Source organism: Balaenoptera acutorostrata, chromosome 9, assembly GCF_949987535.1.
Source record: "Balaenoptera acutorostrata chromosome 9, mBalAcu1.1, whole genome shotgun sequence".
Taxonomy (NCBI): domain Eukaryota; kingdom Metazoa; phylum Chordata; class Mammalia; order Artiodactyla; family Balaenopteridae; genus Balaenoptera; species Balaenoptera acutorostrata.
The window spans coordinates 99,288,279-99,305,467 of record NC_080072.1 but is presented as its reverse complement, the minus strand read 5'-3'; the positions used below and the strand labels follow the sequence as shown (position 1 = coordinate 99,305,467).

The following is a 17,189-nucleotide window of genomic DNA, read 5'->3' as shown; positions in this document are numbered from 1 at the left end:
CGTCAGCCCCCGGCAGCTGCGAGCTCCTTCACTTGGCTCTCGCTCTCCGGCCTGGAAGCATGGGACGGTCCGGGCTCATCTGCGCCTTCCTGATCGCCGCCTGCTGCTGCTGTCGCCGCGCCGCGGGTGAGTGAGCTCGCTGGGGGGGTGGGCCCGCGCCCCCAACGGCGCGGCCCGGCAGTCTTCGGCGGAGCGTGCCCGGGAGGAGAGCTGGCATAGCGGCGGGGGCCAGGGCTTTGCGCTGCGTCGTGCGCTCCTCTTCTCCGGGTCCCAGGCACCCGGCGCGTTGCGCGCGTGCAACTCTTCTTTGCAGCCAGTTTGCAGCCTCTATTCCAGACCAGCCCGGGAGCAGAACTGGGGAGGCGGGGAGGGGGCTGCTGCCTGGAGCGGGAAGGGGTGGAGCCGAGTCCCTTGGGCCGCTGGTGAGAGCTCTTCCTCAGGTGCTTTCTCTGAGGGGCCCGTGATTGGAGCCTTGGCGGGAGGCGCCTCTACAGCGCATCCCCAAATCCTGAATCCCGCGCCCGCCTGTTGCTGGGAAAGGGAGCTTTCTTAGCTGCAGGGGTGCGCCGACCCCTCCCTCTCCCGCCTGGGCTTCGAGCCAGGCTGGAGGTGAGCGAGATGGGGAGGAAGGGCGGCTCCCGCCCCGGCAGGGCGTTGGCAAAGACTGGAGGGCGGTGTGGGTCGCCTCGCGCCTACCCGGGTGACGGGATCACAGGTGGCAGGGACGAGGGATCGAGGGTTCCCAGAGTGGAAGCGCCCCAGACTTGTTACACCTCCTGGAATGGGACCACGTTCAGGTGGCAAATGCGCCCCTGCACCTCGGAGTTTTTCTCTGGAACTGCCTAGGAGCCTGGCGCTCCCGGGTTCACGCTGCCCTTGTATGGCCCGCAACGGTGTCGCTTGTTTCTCTTGGCTCCCTTTCCCGGGCTCCAGCCGCTGCCTGGCTGGCGAAGGGGAGGTCTAGGCAATACCCAACTCGATGGCCTCGTGCCCATGCCGACGGTGTCCCTGGGGTACCCTTGGCTGCTGCCTTCCAATCCCTTCTGGGGAAAGGGCTAAATCGGGCTCCACCCACTGCAGAAGGTCCAGCCCCACCCGGCCCTGCTCTTCTAGCTCTGGGGAAACGGAGTCAGGGATATGAAGCTTTTGCTGTGGGTTGAAGACCACTCCATCTGCCCTTGTTATCTGGGAGCCAGCCCAGGGCAACCACCAGGCACCCGAGTCCAGCCAGATGGTATGGAGTGACATCTCCCCCTCGCAGGGCGGGCAGCACACTAGCACCACTGACGTCACTCCTGCCCACTGCCTGGCCCTTGCCCTGACCCCTGCCCTCACCCCGGGGAGAGATTCTGGCCCCCTCCATGACTCTGACCCCTCCATACTCACAAGACTCCCAGGATGGGGTCCCCTGAGAGTGTGGGATGTTCACGGCGGTGCTGCTTAAGGAGTATGAAATAAGGGCCTCCTGGCCAGGGTTGCCCTTTGGGTTTTATGGGGGATTTGGGGAGGGGGGTTGGGGGGTCAAAGGGTAGAGATGTCTTCCTCTGGGTGTGGGGACAAAAAGGGCCTGTGTGCCCTGGCCTGGCACATGCCTTGCATTCCCACACTCTGAGCTCACCCGGAGAGGAGGGAGCCTGGAAGGAAAGGGGCCTTCCTCTTGGCCCACAGCCTGGGTTGCCCCTCTGCCAGCCTCATCTGGGAGGTTCCTGGTGCTCAGGGTCTCTGCTCCAGTGACCAGAAATGTCCATCCCCAACTCCCTTGAACCGGGAGAGGGCTGGCCCAGGGTTGGGGAGTAAAGAGTGGTTGAGGGGTAGGAGAGGACAGTGCCCTTCAGACCCTCGAAGTGGCAGGAAGAGCAGCTGCAGCGAGCGGGTGTGAGTGGAGGGCACGGAGAGCAGCTGGAGCTGACACTGCTCCTCCCCCACCCCCTCCCCGCCAGGTGTGCCTGGAGAGGCTGAGCGGCCCCAGCCGGAGCTGGTGGAGGTGGAAGTGGGCGGCACGGCCCTTCTGAAATGTGGCCCCTCCCACTCCCAGGGCAACTTCAGCCTCGCGGACTGGTTTTCTGTGAGTGCTTGGGCCCCAGAGAGGGCAGCAGGGGCGGGAGGCTCTGGCCTTCATGTAGCCCCAGGACGCTCACCTCCTCCCTGCCACCTCCCCTTAGGTCCACAAGGAGAAGCCAACACTCATCTTCCGCGTGAGTCAGGGCCAGGGCCAGAGCGAACCTGGGGAGTACCAGAATCGGCTCAGCCTCCAGGACAAAGGGACTACTCTGGCCCTAACAGGCATCACCCCCCACGACGAGCGCATCTTCCTGTGCCAGGGCAAGCGCCCTCGGTCCCAGGGCCACCGCATCCAGCTCCGTGTCTACAGTGAGTGCCCTGTCCGTGCCTTGTGGGCAGCGTGGGGCATTGGAAGTGGTGGTCCCATGCCCCTCCCCATTTCTCTCCCTTGTAGAAGCTCCGGAGGAGCCAGTCATCCAGGTCAATGCCTTGGGCATTTCTGTGAACAGTGAGGAGCCTGAGGAGGTGAGATCTGCCGGGGTGGCCAGCGGGTAGGCAGGAGCTAAGGGGGGCTTGGCGGGGTCGCAGAGGCAGGGAGACTCACACCCTGTCCTCCTTAGGTCGCCACCTGTGTGGGGAGGAATGGGTACCCCCTTCCTCAAGTCACCTGGTACAAGAACAGCCAGTCCCTGAAGGAGGAGAAGAACCGTAAGTCGTCCTCTCTGCCCTTAAAAGTCATGCTTGTGGCACAATATGGGGACCACCTTGCATTTTATTTTACTTTTTTTTTTTGGCCACACCATGCAGCACGCGGGACCTTAGTTCCCCGACCAGGGATCGAACCCGTGCCCCCTGCATTGGGAGCACAGAGTCTTAACCACTGGACCACCAGGGAAGTCCCTATTTTACTTTTTTTTTAAGTACACAAGTGATCCTTGAAAATATTCTCATAAGAATTCAAACTATGGAAAATCTAGAAGGAAAATTTCCTGCCTGCCCCAGACCCACTCCCAGAAATAGCTCTGCTATCAGTGTGTATGTATTCACACTGATACAAGCCTTGATTTCAAGCCAACTTCTAGGTACTTACTCACACATGTAAATATATCTAGGACTATATAGGCTTTTTTTTTTTTATTATCTAAATCAGTGGTTCTCAGCTAGGGGTGATTTTGCTCCCCTCCAGAACACTTGGCAGTGTCTGGAAATATTTTTGGTTGTCGCAAATGGATAGGTGCTACTGGCATCTAGGGGGTAGAGGCCAGGGATGCTGTAAACATCCTACAGGGCACAGGGCATATCCAGCCCCAAACATCAGTGGTGCTGAGGTCGAGAAACCCTGATCTGAATGGCACTGTGCGCTACACATTGTTACACAACCTTGTTTCCTTTTGACAACAAGTCTTGGAAATCTTTCCAGGTCACTCTATTTAGATCTACCTGATCGTTTACCTACTGCCGGCATTTCACACGGTGTATGTAATATAGTCTAGCTAACCATTCCTTCCCATTAGTGGATGTCCAGAGTGTTTTCTCATTTCCTTTTCTTAAAATCCCTGCAGCAGTATTTGCACACATCCTTGTATGTGTGCCTATGTGTGTTTGTCTAGGGTAGATTTCGAGCAGGAAACTGCTGGGTTGAAGGGCCGCAGCTGGCATTGGTACCTGGCCCTCTACAGGGGCTCCCCTGCCATTCCCCCGACCCAGGAGATCATAGGGTGGGGTTGGAGGCGGAGCTGAGGCCGAGCCCTTCGCCCCTTCCTCCCTGCCCAGGGGTCCACATCCAGTCATCCCAGATCGTGGAATCGAGTGGTCTGTACACCTTGAGGAGCGTTCTGAAGGCACAGCTGACCAAGGAGGACAAAGATGCCCAGTTTTACTGCGAGCTCAGCTATCGGCTGCCCAGTGGGAACCACATGAAGGAATCTAGGGAGGTCACTGTCCCTGTCTTCTGTGAGTACCGACCCCTCGCAGCGGGGCTGGGCCTGGCAGAAAGCCCTGCTGGCTCTTGGGCTGAGAGCTGCCCCCTTTGCCTGTGCAGACCCGGCAGAGAGAGTGTGGCTGGAAGTGGAGCCTGAGGGGATGCTGAAGGAGGGGGACCGCGTGGAAATCAGGTGTTTGGCTGATGGCAACCCCCCGCCCCACTTCAGCATCAGCAAGCAGGTGCGGGGGCCTCTGCTCTGGGTGCAGGTGGGCATGCAGGAGTGGCTGGAGGTGGACTCTCATCACGCCTTTGTCCTCTCCCAGAACCTCCGCACCAGGGAGATGGAGGAAGAGAGGACCGATGACAACGGGGTCCTGGTCTTGGAGCCCGCCCAGAAGGAGCATAGCGGCCTCTACGAATGTCAGGGCCTGGACTTGGAAACCACGGCATCGCTGCTGAGCGACCAACAGGAGCTGGTGGTGAACTGTGAGGGGCTGGGGGCCCAGGACAGGGGGACCAGGCTGGGGTGAGAGGGAATTTGCCCCGCCCTGTCCTGCCTGACACGATTGCTGCGTCCCCAGATGTGTCTGAAGTCCGGGTGAGCCCCGCAGCCCCCGAGAGCCAGGAGGGCAGCAGCCTCACCCTGACCTGTGAGGCAGAGAGTAACCAGGACCTTGAGTTCCAGTGGCTGAGAGAAAAGGTACCCAGGTGGGCTCAGGTCTCCGGGGCAAGGGGCTGTGGGATGGGCGGGCCTAGGAGTGACCTCTGACCCATCTCTCACCCCAGACAGGCAAGGTGTTGGCAAAGGGGCCTGTGCTCCAATTACGCAACCTGAAACGGGAGGCAGGGGGAGGCTACCGCTGCGTGGCATCTGTGCCCAGTGTTCCCGGCCTGAACCGCACCCAGCTCGTCAACGTGGCCATTTTCGGTGAGGCCCTAGGCAGAGATCAGGCGGCCCCTTGAAGCCACCTTGAGTTGGGTGGTTTCAAGCTCTTCGGGGACCGAAAGCGACCCACTGCCCTGGGGGGCTCTGGTGGGGAGGGGGTGGCAGGCTGGCAGAGTTTGCTGTCTCACCCTTCCCCGCCCTCCCACAGGGTCCCCGTGGATGGCGCTAAGGGAGAGGAAGATGTGGGTGAAGGAGAACTCAGTGCTGAATCTGTCCTGTGAAGCATCAGGGCATCCTCGGCCCAGCATCGTCTGGAGCGTCGACGGCACGGTGAGCAGGCACACGGCAGCCTCCCAGGCTCTCGTCCATCCCTGCGCGGGCTCTGCTGCCACGACCCGGCGTTCTCCCCACCCCTGAACCGCGTCTCCTTCCTTGTAGGCCAGTGAACAGGACCAAGATCCGCAGAGCGTCCTGAGCGTCCTGAATGTCCTTGTGACCCCAGAGCTGTTGGAGACAGGTGCTGAGTGCGTGGCCTCCAACTCCCTGGGCAGAAACACCACTGTCATTATCCTGGAGCTGGGTAAGGGCCTGGTCCTGCAGAGTGGGGCGGGGGCAAGCCCAAGCAGGGCACGCTCCTATCCCACCACCCCCATCCGTTTAACCTCTTTCACCCCAGATTCCAACAGAACCACTAGCCTCAGCACCTCCACCGTCAGTCCCTATGCCAGAGCCAACAGCACCTCCACAGGTGAGCCGGGCTGGACCGGGAGCAGGGCTGTGCCAGGGCAGCCTCATTCTGCCCTGACCGGGAGCCCAGGGCAGCCCTGTCAAGAAGAGCGATCAGCGGCCCATCTTCCATCAGCCCTGGGCTGGGCGGGGCCGCGATGGTAACATGGCAGCCTGGGGCAGGGAGTGACTCGGGGTGTCTTTTTGGGACAGAGAAAAAGCTGACAGAGCCCGAAAGCAAGGGTGTGGTCATCGTGGCCGTGACCGTGTGTGTCCTGGTCCTGGCTGTGCTGGGCGCTGTCCTCTATTTCTTCTACAAGAAGGGCAAGCTGCCGTGCGGACGGTCAGGCAAACAAGAGATGTAAGCACGGCACCTGGCACCCCACGCCCCACCCCATGTCACGCTGCCAGCTTGTTGCCTCCTCAGAGATGTTCCCCTGCTGGCCCCCTGTGCCCACTCAGCCGTTAGGAGCAGGAGGGGGACCCTGGGTCTGAGCGCTCCCCGCTTCACCGCCACTACCCAGCTTCCATCCACCACACCTCCTCCCTCTCACCCCTGTTGCCCTTCCCTGAGCCGGCCCAGAGCACCTAAGAGCCCTTCAGTACCCAGTCCCACGTCCCTGCCAACAGCCCCCCTTCCCTTGCCCCCGAGTTGCCAACCTCTTGCCTCCCTCCCTCCTCCCAGCACGCTGCCCCCGTCTCGTAAGGGCGAATTTGTAGTTGAAGTTAAGTCAGATAAGCTCCCAGAAGAGATGGGCCTCCTTCAGGGCAGCAACGGTGACAAGAGGGCTCCAGGAGACCAGGTAGGAGGCAGTTCCTGTGGCCAGAGCCTGACACATCTTCAGGCACTGGGAGCGGCAGGGGCTGGCGGTTGCTGAACACTAACTTTATCCTTCCTCCTTCCCTGTTGGGAGATGGGGAGCCGGCCCCATCTTCCCTTCCTAACACCACGCACAGACGGTAGGGCCAGGCAGGTGGCTGAGGGACCCTGAGAGAGGGTAGCTGCCAGGACTGAGAGCAAGACCCCATCCCATCACCATTTCCTGAACAGCGCTGGCGGCTCACGTCACTAGGTGTGAAGTGTGGCCCAGTGCGATTCGGGGGCCTCATCTCTTATTCCCCACCTTGCCATCCCCACCCCCTCCCCGGCTTCTTCCCTCCAGGCGGCTGCACCTAGTTCATCAGCTGTGGCTTCGGTCCCGCCTCTCTTTTAGCGCTCACAGCCTAAACCCTGGTCAGTGTCTCCGAACACCCCCCCCTCACTTCTGCTCTTCACCCATCTTTAGGGAGAGAAATACATCGATCTGAGGCACTAGCCCACCGAACCACACGGCGCTCCCTCCCCTGCCTGGAACATTTCCTGTTCCCTGCTCACCTTCCTCCCCAGCACTCAGGATGGTCACCAAAGCCTCTAAAGTGGACTACAGAGAAGATCCCCCCCCAGCTCACCTGCAGACCCCATTTCAGAGGGCACATGGGCTAGGACCAGAGCTTCCCTGAGAAGGACCTCACGTGGCCCTGGAGGCCCCCTCTTCAGGGACCTGTCCACCACTGTCTCAATTTGTTGAGTGATGCTCATGCCAAGGAGGGGGCCTCGGTATCCCAGAAGCGCATAGGAGAGTTTCGTGCAGAACTTGTTTTCTCTTTACACATATTATGGATGTAAATACCTGTCTTCTACCAGCAGCCGAATTAGGTAGCCTATTTATCTTGAGCTGATTTCCTGCTCCACTGCTCCAGGGCTGGCTTCATAATTCAGCTGCATCACTGAAGTAAGGATGCAGTGAGCCCAGGCCTCTCTCTGCTGGTGAAGTACATTGCTCACACCAGTTCTGGAGAGACCCCAGCAGTGTCTAGAAGCAGTTGCCTGCCTGCCTGCCTGCCTCTGGAGTCCCTCTTGCGACACTCTTTTCTTTCTCTGGGCAGAAGTCAGGACCTGGTGTCGTTCCTTAAAAGGTATCCTGGGTATATCTCATTGTCCCTGCAGTAAGGAAGCTGGACGCCGCTTTCCAGAGTTAAGGCGATTGGGCCCGAGCCCCCGCATTCATTTGGCTCCCCTACCCTCTCAAGGAATCACGTAAGACTGAATGCTGGGGGTAGGGGTTGGAGATGAGGTCCAGACTGTCCTTTACGAGGGTTAAGGCTATAAAGTTATATTAGCACCAGACTTCTACAGCCTGAGCTAATGGGCCTAGACCTTAGAAGAAAGGCCCTAATGGGAGAATGGTACTTGGAGATGAGAAACAGGCCTGGCTAGAGCTTTGGGGTATGCATGTGTCTCTGCGTGTGTCTGTGCGCACGTGTGTGTGTATATATATATATGGTTTTGTTAGGTTGTAAATTTGCAAATTGTTTCCTTTTTATATATGTGTATATATATATGAAAAATAAAGCTTAATTGTCCCAGAAATCTTACACTGTTTTTTATTCATCATGGGTACCACAGCAGCGTGGGGCCTCCAGAATTGGAACTGCACCAAAAGGAACACAAAACCCTTTGCAGTTGGGAGCAGGGACCAGGGGTTACCTCTGCTTCTGAGCAGAGGGCTCAAGCTCTAACTCGGGGGATCGTCAACCTACTCAGCAGCAAAGCTGCCCCGCTCTATATAGGCAGCTTGCAGAGCCTGGTGAGCTGTTGGCAAGGAGCTGTTGCCCCTCTCCTGTCACTGAGACTGCCCTCAAGGTAGCAAAACAGACTTCTGCTGATGAATTGGTACGACTAGGCATCTGGCCCTATAGATCCCCAATATATCACTCCCTAACCCACAAATGACCAAGAACTCGGGTCTGCTACAACAAAAGAAACTTTATTTAAAAATATTTTTTTACAGACATGGGTGCCTGAAAAAGCTCTTTAGTTAACTGTGTATGGAAATGAAAAAAATTAATAAATAACATTAGTATAACAGAACCTCTAAACATTAATACACTGGCAAAACAAAACGGACTTAAAATGAAAATGAATCTTAAAGCTCTGCTATTCTCTGTAAGAATATTTACCTTCTGTTTTATTCTTTACAGGTGAGAATGATTAAATACTGCTAATATAATTTTTTTATATTAATGACACATTTTTAAAATAGTCCACAAAAATCTCATCTAAGTTTTCATTTTGTTTTATTTTTAACACTGATATACAAATGGGACTCTTCACTCTGGAGAAAAGTATCAAGTTCTCTCCAGCCCCACCCAGGCCAAGAATGTCAAAATCCTGAATAAGGAGGACTTTGAAAAGAATTGTTTCTATCTCCCAATTCTCTATTAGTTAAAGGCAGGGAAGAACTGAGAAAAGGAAAAGAGATAAGTAAAATGTCATCATACAGAAAACTGTTTTTTTTTTTTTTTTTGGTCGAAACCTACAGTGGCCACAATACTGAGGACAGGCTTCTGTTCCGGTACGTGGTCCTTGCTGCCCTTCCCAGGGGAAAACTCGCCCCTGCAGAGGGCACTAGTGGCTTAATGCTCTATGTCTGAAGTTTTCAAATGAAAGGAAAGCCAAGTCGAAGGGAGAGGCAGGAGGTCTAGGCCAGTTCAGGACCCAGCAAAAAGGCAAGACAAAATGAACAACCAAACAACCTCCTCTTTTCGGGAGGGTCCACCCTACACTGTTCCATGAAGTTGGGTCATTAATAGGATCAGGAGGCTGGGTCACTTGAAATGGTCCAGAGTATGCCTGGAAATCGTGGAACGTTCTGTCTCTTCCTGCTGAACACAGAACATTCAACCTGATAACTAAGATTCTGACTGGAACCAACCAAATGATCCCGGGATACAACGCTCATTCCTTCCAACTAAGCACCGTGGCAGGGAGAAGGGACCGCGGACACGCTGCACCTGGGGGCCATCTCCCCAGCCGCACGGAGCACTTCCTCTCCCCTAGACCGGAGGGACTAATGACACTCAAGGTAGAGGAGCTAAGACTCTGGTATTTCCATATTAAGTCCTAAAATGCAGCCTGGGATACAGTGCTGCCTTAGAAAGGCACAAAATGTTTGGCTTTTTTTTTTTTTTTTCAGTGTGCTAAAAATTGTTTTGTTTTGAATAAAGGAAAAAAAAGATATATAAGGTTAAAAATCCCAAGTCACCACAGCCAGGAAGCAGATGTAGGAGGTACCTCATAGCTGCCACACCCCTACCACACGTTTCAGCAGGAGGTCAAGGCCGAGACGCTAAAACAATGCTGAGAAGGGCAGGTCAGGAGAGGAGACATCCACTCTCACGGGCACGGCTCACTCACCCAGGCAGCAGAAGGAAGAAGCCGAGGAAGAGAAAACACGTGGTCTACAGGTGCGTAAGCAGTTCTCTGCCTCTCCGGTTTCCAGACAGCCATAAGCATGGCCAGCCTCACCCAGGACAGGGTCAGAGGTAGACAGGGCGGAGGGAACTGACACAAAGGGTACATCAGCACCCATGTCAGAGTGCCGGGCGTGGGCACACTGCACACCCCACTTCAGGGCTCCAGCAGGAGGCAGCGCAAGGCCCGAGGAGGCTCAGAGAGCACGTACGGAGCAGTACTCCTCTGGCCTCCCGAACTGGCCCAGGGGTAGAAGGAGAACTGCGGGAGGGCGCCTCGCACATTCATTGTGGGGACTGAATGAGAACATGGGGCCGGGCACTCAGAACTCTGATTTGTTCCGCTGCCAAATCGGTAGGAGGCCTGAGGTTCACTTTCAGCCTCTGCTCTCTACAAACACAGCGAGTGGTCAGCCCCATTCTTCCCAAGCACTGAACAAGGGAAGGGGCAGCGAGATCTCCAAACAGTTGTTAGTCAACAGCCGGCCCCCCGGCACCATGCTCTCTAGCCAACTGCGAGGGAGCCTCCAGGCAGGCCTCGCTCTCCCCACCCCGATTTCCCCCGCTTACGCCCGGCTTACTTTCTGGAACCAAGAAAAACTGGTGCTCGCCTCTGAAACCAACCCAGATTTCCTGGAATTCTGTGAAGGCGAGTGGCGCTGCTGTCCCTCTGCCCCTTAATTCTGGCGCCTAGAAGGGAATTTCAAACACACAGGCCCCAGCCTTCATCACGGGCCTCAGTGTATATCTTTGGATTATTAGGTTACTTCTGTGTACATCAAATGACTCCAGTAGTTTAAAAAAGTTATAAGTAATTATGAAATGCCTTAATAACACAGGACAGGCTCCCGGATGAGATAAGAAAGATCAAAAGATTCAGGCAAGCGGAAGCACAGTTTTAAAAAACCAAAAAATAAAGGCTTTTACTATAGGACGACAAAGGAAGCAACTGGACAGGGAGGGCAAATGCATCCTGCCTAAAGAGCTCTCAGTAAAAAGTCTCTCCAAATTGGAATCTATACCTAATTTATATCCTGGCAACTGTCCCAACTTTGTAAATTCTTACTGGCAAAGTAGTTTCTGAGGTACCTCGGAAGGCCTGCCTAAGAATATTACTGTAGAGCTCCCCTCATAGAGGAAAGACCAGATAAAAGGGTGGGGAGGGGGGCATGGAGGGAGGCAGGCCACGGGCCCATAGAATGAGCATGTTCTCAGCACTAAAACCTGAAGAGAGCCCAGAAGTCCATGGGTAGGGGCTATAGTGGATTTGTGATCCGCTCTCTAAATGAAACCAAAGAAGGCTAGAAACCTGAGACTGAATGAAGGCTAAGAAATGTCACCTAAGGAAAGACTAGCTCCGGAACAGGAGAAACTGGTCCTAAAGAGGGAGGTAAGAAATCTTGGATGCCAAGACTCATAAAGGGAAGAAAAACAGGAAATAAAGAAACGAAGAAGACAGTAACCTAAATTAACTTTAACCTAAGCATTTCCTCCAAGTCCCAGACATAGTCCCATGCCTGCCTTTCCACTCTCAAAAAGCAGTATGGTAAGTTTTACTACTAGAGTAAAGTATTTTAGGGTATCTATCGCCTCCTCCCTGAGAACCTCCCCCTGCCCCACCTCCCATCTGAAGCAGCATGCCGCTGCTGCCCTGTGCGGCAAAGTCGGGGGTCGATACCTGATCAATGTGCTGGGCCGATTATAGTCTTTCTTGAGAATATGAACCAAGAGGCGCTGGGAATCTATTAAAACGGTGATCCCATTTAATGGTGAGCTGGGGGTCGTGAGGACTGGGGTGCCTATTTTGGGGCCATGCATACCGACAAACAGACCGACGAGCAGGAGAAAGGACTAGCTGCAAAGTTTCTCAGCTCCAAGCAGCATCAACTGTACCGCTTATCCTGGGTTGTGGGAAATACCCTGCATCCTTATGATTCCCTCCTTTCTTCTGCTTGAATACTTCTGTTTCTTGCATCCAAAGGACTGCTCAACAGGACGGTCAAAGATACAGCCCTGACCTTCTTCCACTATGCATCATCTCCATGCATTAAATGGCTACACGCATTTCTAAAGAGAGACTGCTAATGTAGACTGAGATCAAAGTAGTAATAGTAATGCTTTATGCCAACTGAGAATACTTTAGATAGAATTTCTAGGGCCTGAAAGTCTAGGAGGATAATAACGTGTTGACTTTCATACTAAGTTCTACGGTCTCTAAGCTCCGTACCCCTAGAGATACAGGCTGACATTTTTGAGAACTGACTGAGTTCAACCTATGTTACTGCCTGGCTCTTGGGAGACCAAACAACTGGTTGAAGATCAGGACCCAGAAACAGGTGCCCATCCCTCTCGCACACCTTCAGCCCTTCTAAGACACAGGATTAGCTGAAAGGTTGTTGAAGGATTGGAAAACAAGTTCCACATAGAATAGGAGATGGTGAGAGGTCCCAGAAGGGTGATAAGAAAACTTCCTTATAAAGGGGATCAGAGGTACAGGCAGCTCAATAAAAAGATCATGGAAGGCACTAGAGTGGAAAGGGGTCTGTAGGCAGATGCTTTACTTAAACATTTAACTGCCCTATTGTGCAACTCTGAGCCAACACACCAACCTACCACCAAACAGATTCTACTTAAACACATATAAATGGTGGGTATCCATGAGACTTACATGGAGGAATCTCCCAGACATTGTCAAAGCTATAGGAAGACAATAGGGGTTAATGGGAGTGTCTTGAACTGATTTTTAACCAGGACAGCTCTATAAGGAAATGTCTACATAAAAGAGCTGTGAATATAACCTGCACAATCTTATTGGGAACGGCTATTTTAGGGCCAAATACACATGCTAGACAGCCCAAGTACAACCGCTCAACATCAGTAAACCACCATGTGGTGGCAGGGGAGAACACAGAGCTGACGCTTCAGGCTCATGGTAATCACTCATAAACACTTGCTGAATGAACAAACACAACGTTAGAGCCAAGCCAATGGTCAGAACACCGTTATTCCATGGGCAGTGGTCACTGCAGAGTCAGAAAGGCCAACAGCAAGAAGGGGGACTTACAGTTTGGGAAGAGGGCCTATATCCCTCCGCCTTTCATGATGTGAGGTAGGAGAATATTCTGCGCTAACACCATGGCTGATCACACACAAAAAGGTCTACGTCTTGTTAAAGAGAACATATAGCTGGTCCCTATTTTGCAAGCAAATATACAAAAATTCATGTGTAAGATTGCTGATTGGACCATAAAATATATTTTACCTTTCTATAGAGGAAATAAATATTTTAAGTGTGAGGAATAGCAACCCCCCAATTTTTTTTTTTTAAATCCACAAAACAGCTAAATGATACTAATAGTACCATCCCACACCCTGGGTCCTGGTGTTGAGAGTCTGTATAGGAAGCAAAAGAACAGAAGAATGGCAGAATATGTAGAGTGGCACTGGGGGACAGAGAGAGCTAGCGGAAGAGAATGGCCATCCACAGGTATATATCAATATTTATATAAATATTAACACATAAATGCTGAGACGATAAACTGCCTAATCTATTATTTACCTAAAGGGAGGTATATCATTGAGCCCACAGGGTTTTTCCACTTTGATAACTCCTGACTTTAATGGAAGGAGTACAGCAGGTGCAGCTGATTAAGTACTGCAAAGCAGGCACCCAGCAACAAGGCAGGCTATGTAAAGCAACCCAGGGAGACATGGGGAAGCAGGAGACCAGGTTGAACAGAAAAGCCTAGTGCACTTGAGAAAAAGGAAAACATCAAAGTGGTTTTTACCTTACTTACCTGACAGGTAACAGAGGAGGAACCATTTGTAATTAAGAGCGGGAAAGGGGATGTGTTTGCCGAAAATGGCGAAATTCAAAGCCCACTTGTGAAAGGGCAATTTTAGTTAAAATCAGAGCAGAGCCAAAGAATTTAAAATTGCCATACAAATGGAGGACGAAGAATGGGTTATTGGTGCCTTAGTCAAAGGAAAATTTAAGAAATTAAAGTTTTGGAAATATCCTCAAAACAAAAGCCATGCAAAAACTTTCCTGAGCCTCACCTGGCAATCTCAGGCACGGACCCAGGCGTGACCTCAGAGCATCCAAAGAGAAAACCCCTCACAGAATGGTCTAAGACCCTGAACACCTGCAGATACATGGCTGACAAGCTAAGAACCAAGCCATGCAATGGTGCACACCTAGTTCAACCTAGATCCCCACGTTCAACACAGGGATCTGGCACCTAGTTTGGGGGCTGACCTGACAAACCTCAAGGGTATTCAGTTATGAAAAGAAAGGATGAACCTGCCTTTAGCCTATGTAAGTAAGGACATAATCTTCAAAGAAGATTTGGGATGCACTCTGAAAAGGCAAAAGATATGCAGAACCAGTGCTTTGTTCTCTCGATAGAGCTTCAGACTATGGGTAGTATCTACAGACAAGGAAAAATTCCAGTGTGGAGAGGTATGCAAACTGCTGCCATTTTCTCTAGTTCTCTGTCTAGGCCTTCAACATCTAAACAAAGTGCAAAACTGAATGCTACCACAAGTGAAACACTATGCTGGCTTTGAGAACGAGATGCTAGTTACTGTTTCCTACTCTCTGCCGCTTTCCTCTGCCCTCTCCATCGCGATTCAGGCCTTCCTGCACCCGTTGGGGGCTGTATCATTTTCTGCCACGTAGAGGAGACACTGGGTAACCACAGCAAGTCAGCAAAAAGCCCTGAACTATCTCCTCTGGGAATACACACATGGCTCTGAGGCAAGAGGAGAAAATCAAAAGACCTAGGAGTAGCTGAAAGCCAAGAGAAGAGTTAGATAAAGTTTTAGGTCCAAAGACGACAAGATGGGAAAGAAAACAGGCGTAAGGAGAGTCATTTCTCTTTGGATCTCATGACAAAACCATGATTCAGGTTGTGAGGAAGGTAGATTTATCAAAGAGGAGGCTTGCTTCTGACACGGAGGAAGGTTACACCCTGCTAGGGAAGTCAGTAAGAGGCTCTGGCCAGAGAACTAACTGAACTCAAGTGGTGCCTTGGCAGTATCTGCAGGAACGTACCAACGGTACCCCACACAAGACTCTGAGTCTTCTTTACAAACTGGCAATGGCACAAGCTGCAGGGCTTTTCACATGTTGTCTGCCTGCAGTAAAGTCATTTATTACACCCAGTGATGTCTAATTACTGTGGGGAATGCAGTCACTAAAGAGTACATAGGACCTAACGTGAAGAAGAAAGGGGAAGGAAAGGAAGAAGGAAATGCTACATTCCCAAAGCCATAGGCACAAGAGAAAAGCAAGGGTGGCACCAAGGTAGGGTTGGTGCTAATTATCAGCAGAATGCTGTGCTACCATGGGTGGTATTCCCCCCATTCCTTAAAGGGCAAAGAAAAAAATCATCTCTGAAAATACAACCTGGCTCATATTCAAAGGGAGACACCCATATAAGCTGAAATTCACTGGGAAGAAAAACTGAAGAGATAAATCTTTATTGTCTGTTTTGTGCATTTTATGTACAACAAGGTAAAGAGCATGTGAATGGAGCTTCCTAAGAGCTTCATGGTATTTGGGCCAGAAAGCCATGCTGGAAACAAATGTTTTCCCTTCCCATTAAGTAGAAAACCTCGTGACCTACATTAGAACACACACCTGGCACCAAGGCAACTGACTCCCACAGACTATTTTCTGGGGAGGGCGTGGAATGTATCTGAAGGCCTCTATCTCAAATCAGTCACTACGTAATTAGGATAATTAAAACACCTTTTTGAAAACAGACTCAATGTTCCTATAGAAACAGTGCTTTGGAGTGACCAGTGTTCGCTGCGAGTATCAAACAGGACCATAATGATAGAGCAACAGTACTTTTTTCCCACCTATCTACCAAACAAATCAACACCATCACACACAATAAAGAACATCCTATAGGCTGCTCGGCTTCAGTAAGGCTGGTCATAGCAAGCCCACTGCCAATGACAGACACCAAGGAGGAGGAGGGAGGAGGAGACTGAGGAAAGGACAGAGGGAGGGTGTTCTAAAAATACAAGACTTCAGCTATGCACATGATAATCCAAGCCAAAGGGGAGTGTTGGAGTTGTAATACACACTGGGGTTGGGTATAAAACCACAGTTGATGGAAGTCTTTAAGGTTCCTTCTTAAACCTCTTGTGCTAATTCCCTGCCTGGGATTAACACACACAGCAGGTAAATCTTATAATCACAGGACACACACAACCACAGACAGACAGACAGACAGACAGACAGGACGCACACGACCACATCCTTAACCTAAGAAAGTCTTAAGTCCTCAATTAGGATTTACAGCACAGTGCTCCTCCTACTGCTTTCTGGACCGTTCCCCAGGTAGGCTACCATTTAATAAAAATCCACACTCTCTCCAAGTGGGGAGGGACTGAAGGACACCTTCAAATGCACTCTCAAAACAAATAAAATAATAAAACATCCTAGCTGCTCCATTCTCATTCCACTGCTTTGAAATCTTGGAACCACAGATGTGATATCCCACACAGGGCAAGACCTCATTGTGAAGTCTCCAAAGGAACCTCTCTGCCCTTTTAGGTGCTACTCGAGCAAGAGCTCCCGGCTCCTCGGTCCTCTAAGCTGCGGCACGCACAGGGTGTGCTAGGTCGCTACATGGGCGGGAGAAGAAATAGAAACAAATTCCCGGAGGATGTTTTTGGCCATTTCAATATTGTTGTGGGCAATGACCAGGGCCTTCTGAATGTCCTGGTAGGAGTACCCCTGACTCATGAGGCTCTCAATCTCGCTGGAGAGCTGCGGTGCGGTGGCGGCGGTGCCTTGCTGACAGCTACCTGCTTTTCGTTCAGAGTTGATTCTCCGAGGGAACGGTTTGGGGGGCCTCTCAGGAACTTGGGAACCCTCAGTGAAGTCTGGAAGAAATAGGAAAGAATGTTTGCAAATCGGGGTGGGGCGGGAATCCTCATCTAAGAACAATGTGCTCATACGAGACATTATGGACCTACTGTCCGTCAGGTACACGTGCGGTCACAAGGCAGGGTTTTACAGTTTCAAGGGCTTCTGTCTACAGCCTCTTCCCCTCGCAGCACAACAACCTTCTAAAGACACAACGCGCCTGTCCTACCGACACGGACCACGCTGCCCTCCACACAGGACACCTGCACCTGCACCACGCTTTCCACTGAGCACCAAGTTTTCACACACATCATTGCCTGAATTAGTTAAAAAACACTTCTCAGGGTCCAGAGAAGACACTAAACTTCTCCCTATACAAATAAGGAAACAGAAATAAGCCTAGGTTGCAGCGAAGAAGCATTAAACAAGGTTGGGTGGGTGGGGATCACCGCCTGTTTGGGCAACTGGATGCC

General features: G+C 52.1%; 2 protein-coding genes across 3 annotated transcripts in view; one reads left to right on the top strand and one right to left on the bottom strand.

The window, feature by feature from the left end:
* MCAM (melanoma cell adhesion molecule) lies at positions 1–7,947 on the top strand. Of its 2 annotated transcripts, XM_007196667.3 has the most exons (16): positions 1–126; positions 1,941–2,065; positions 2,163–2,370; positions 2,456–2,526; positions 2,622–2,709; positions 3,775–3,954; positions 4,043–4,164; positions 4,249–4,411; positions 4,507–4,625; positions 4,712–4,853; positions 5,020–5,141; positions 5,250–5,391; positions 5,488–5,559; positions 5,751–5,898; positions 6,223–6,340; positions 6,824–7,947. In XM_007196667.3, exons 1-16 carry the CDS (start codon positions 60–62, stop codon positions 6,851–6,853), a joined length of 1,917 nt encoding a protein of 638 aa, XP_007196729.1. In that variant the 5' UTR covers positions 1–59; the 3' UTR covers positions 6,854–7,947. The 2 variants fall into 2 exon arrangements, with proteins under 2 accessions (XP_007196729.1, XP_007196730.1); XM_007196668.3 differs by lacking the exon at positions 6,223–6,340.
* Positions 7,948–8,325: 378 nt separating this feature from the next.
* CBL (Cbl proto-oncogene) overlaps positions 8,326–17,189 on the bottom strand; it is a 91,667-nt gene continuing 82,803 nt past the window's right edge. The window contains exon 16 of the mRNA XM_057552376.1: positions 8,326–16,733. Within this exon, the coding sequence (XP_057408359.1) occupies positions 16,465–16,733 (269 nt within the window). The 3' untranslated portion in view covers positions 8,326–16,464. The remainder of the gene's footprint in view (positions 16,734–17,189) is intronic.

Coding starts and splice junctions, on each gene's coding strand:
- MCAM (XM_007196667.3), top strand. CDS start 60: ATGGGACGGTCCGGGCTCATCTGCGCCTTCCTGATCGCCGCCTGCTGC. Junction 2,066..2,162: donor GCCTCGCGGACTGGTTTTCT/GTGAGTGCTTGG, acceptor ACCTCCCCTTAG/GTCCACAAGGAGAAGCCAAC. Junction 5,560..5,750: donor AGCCAACAGCACCTCCACAG/GTGAGCCGGGCT, acceptor TTTTTGGGACAG/AGAAAAAGCTGACAGAGCCC.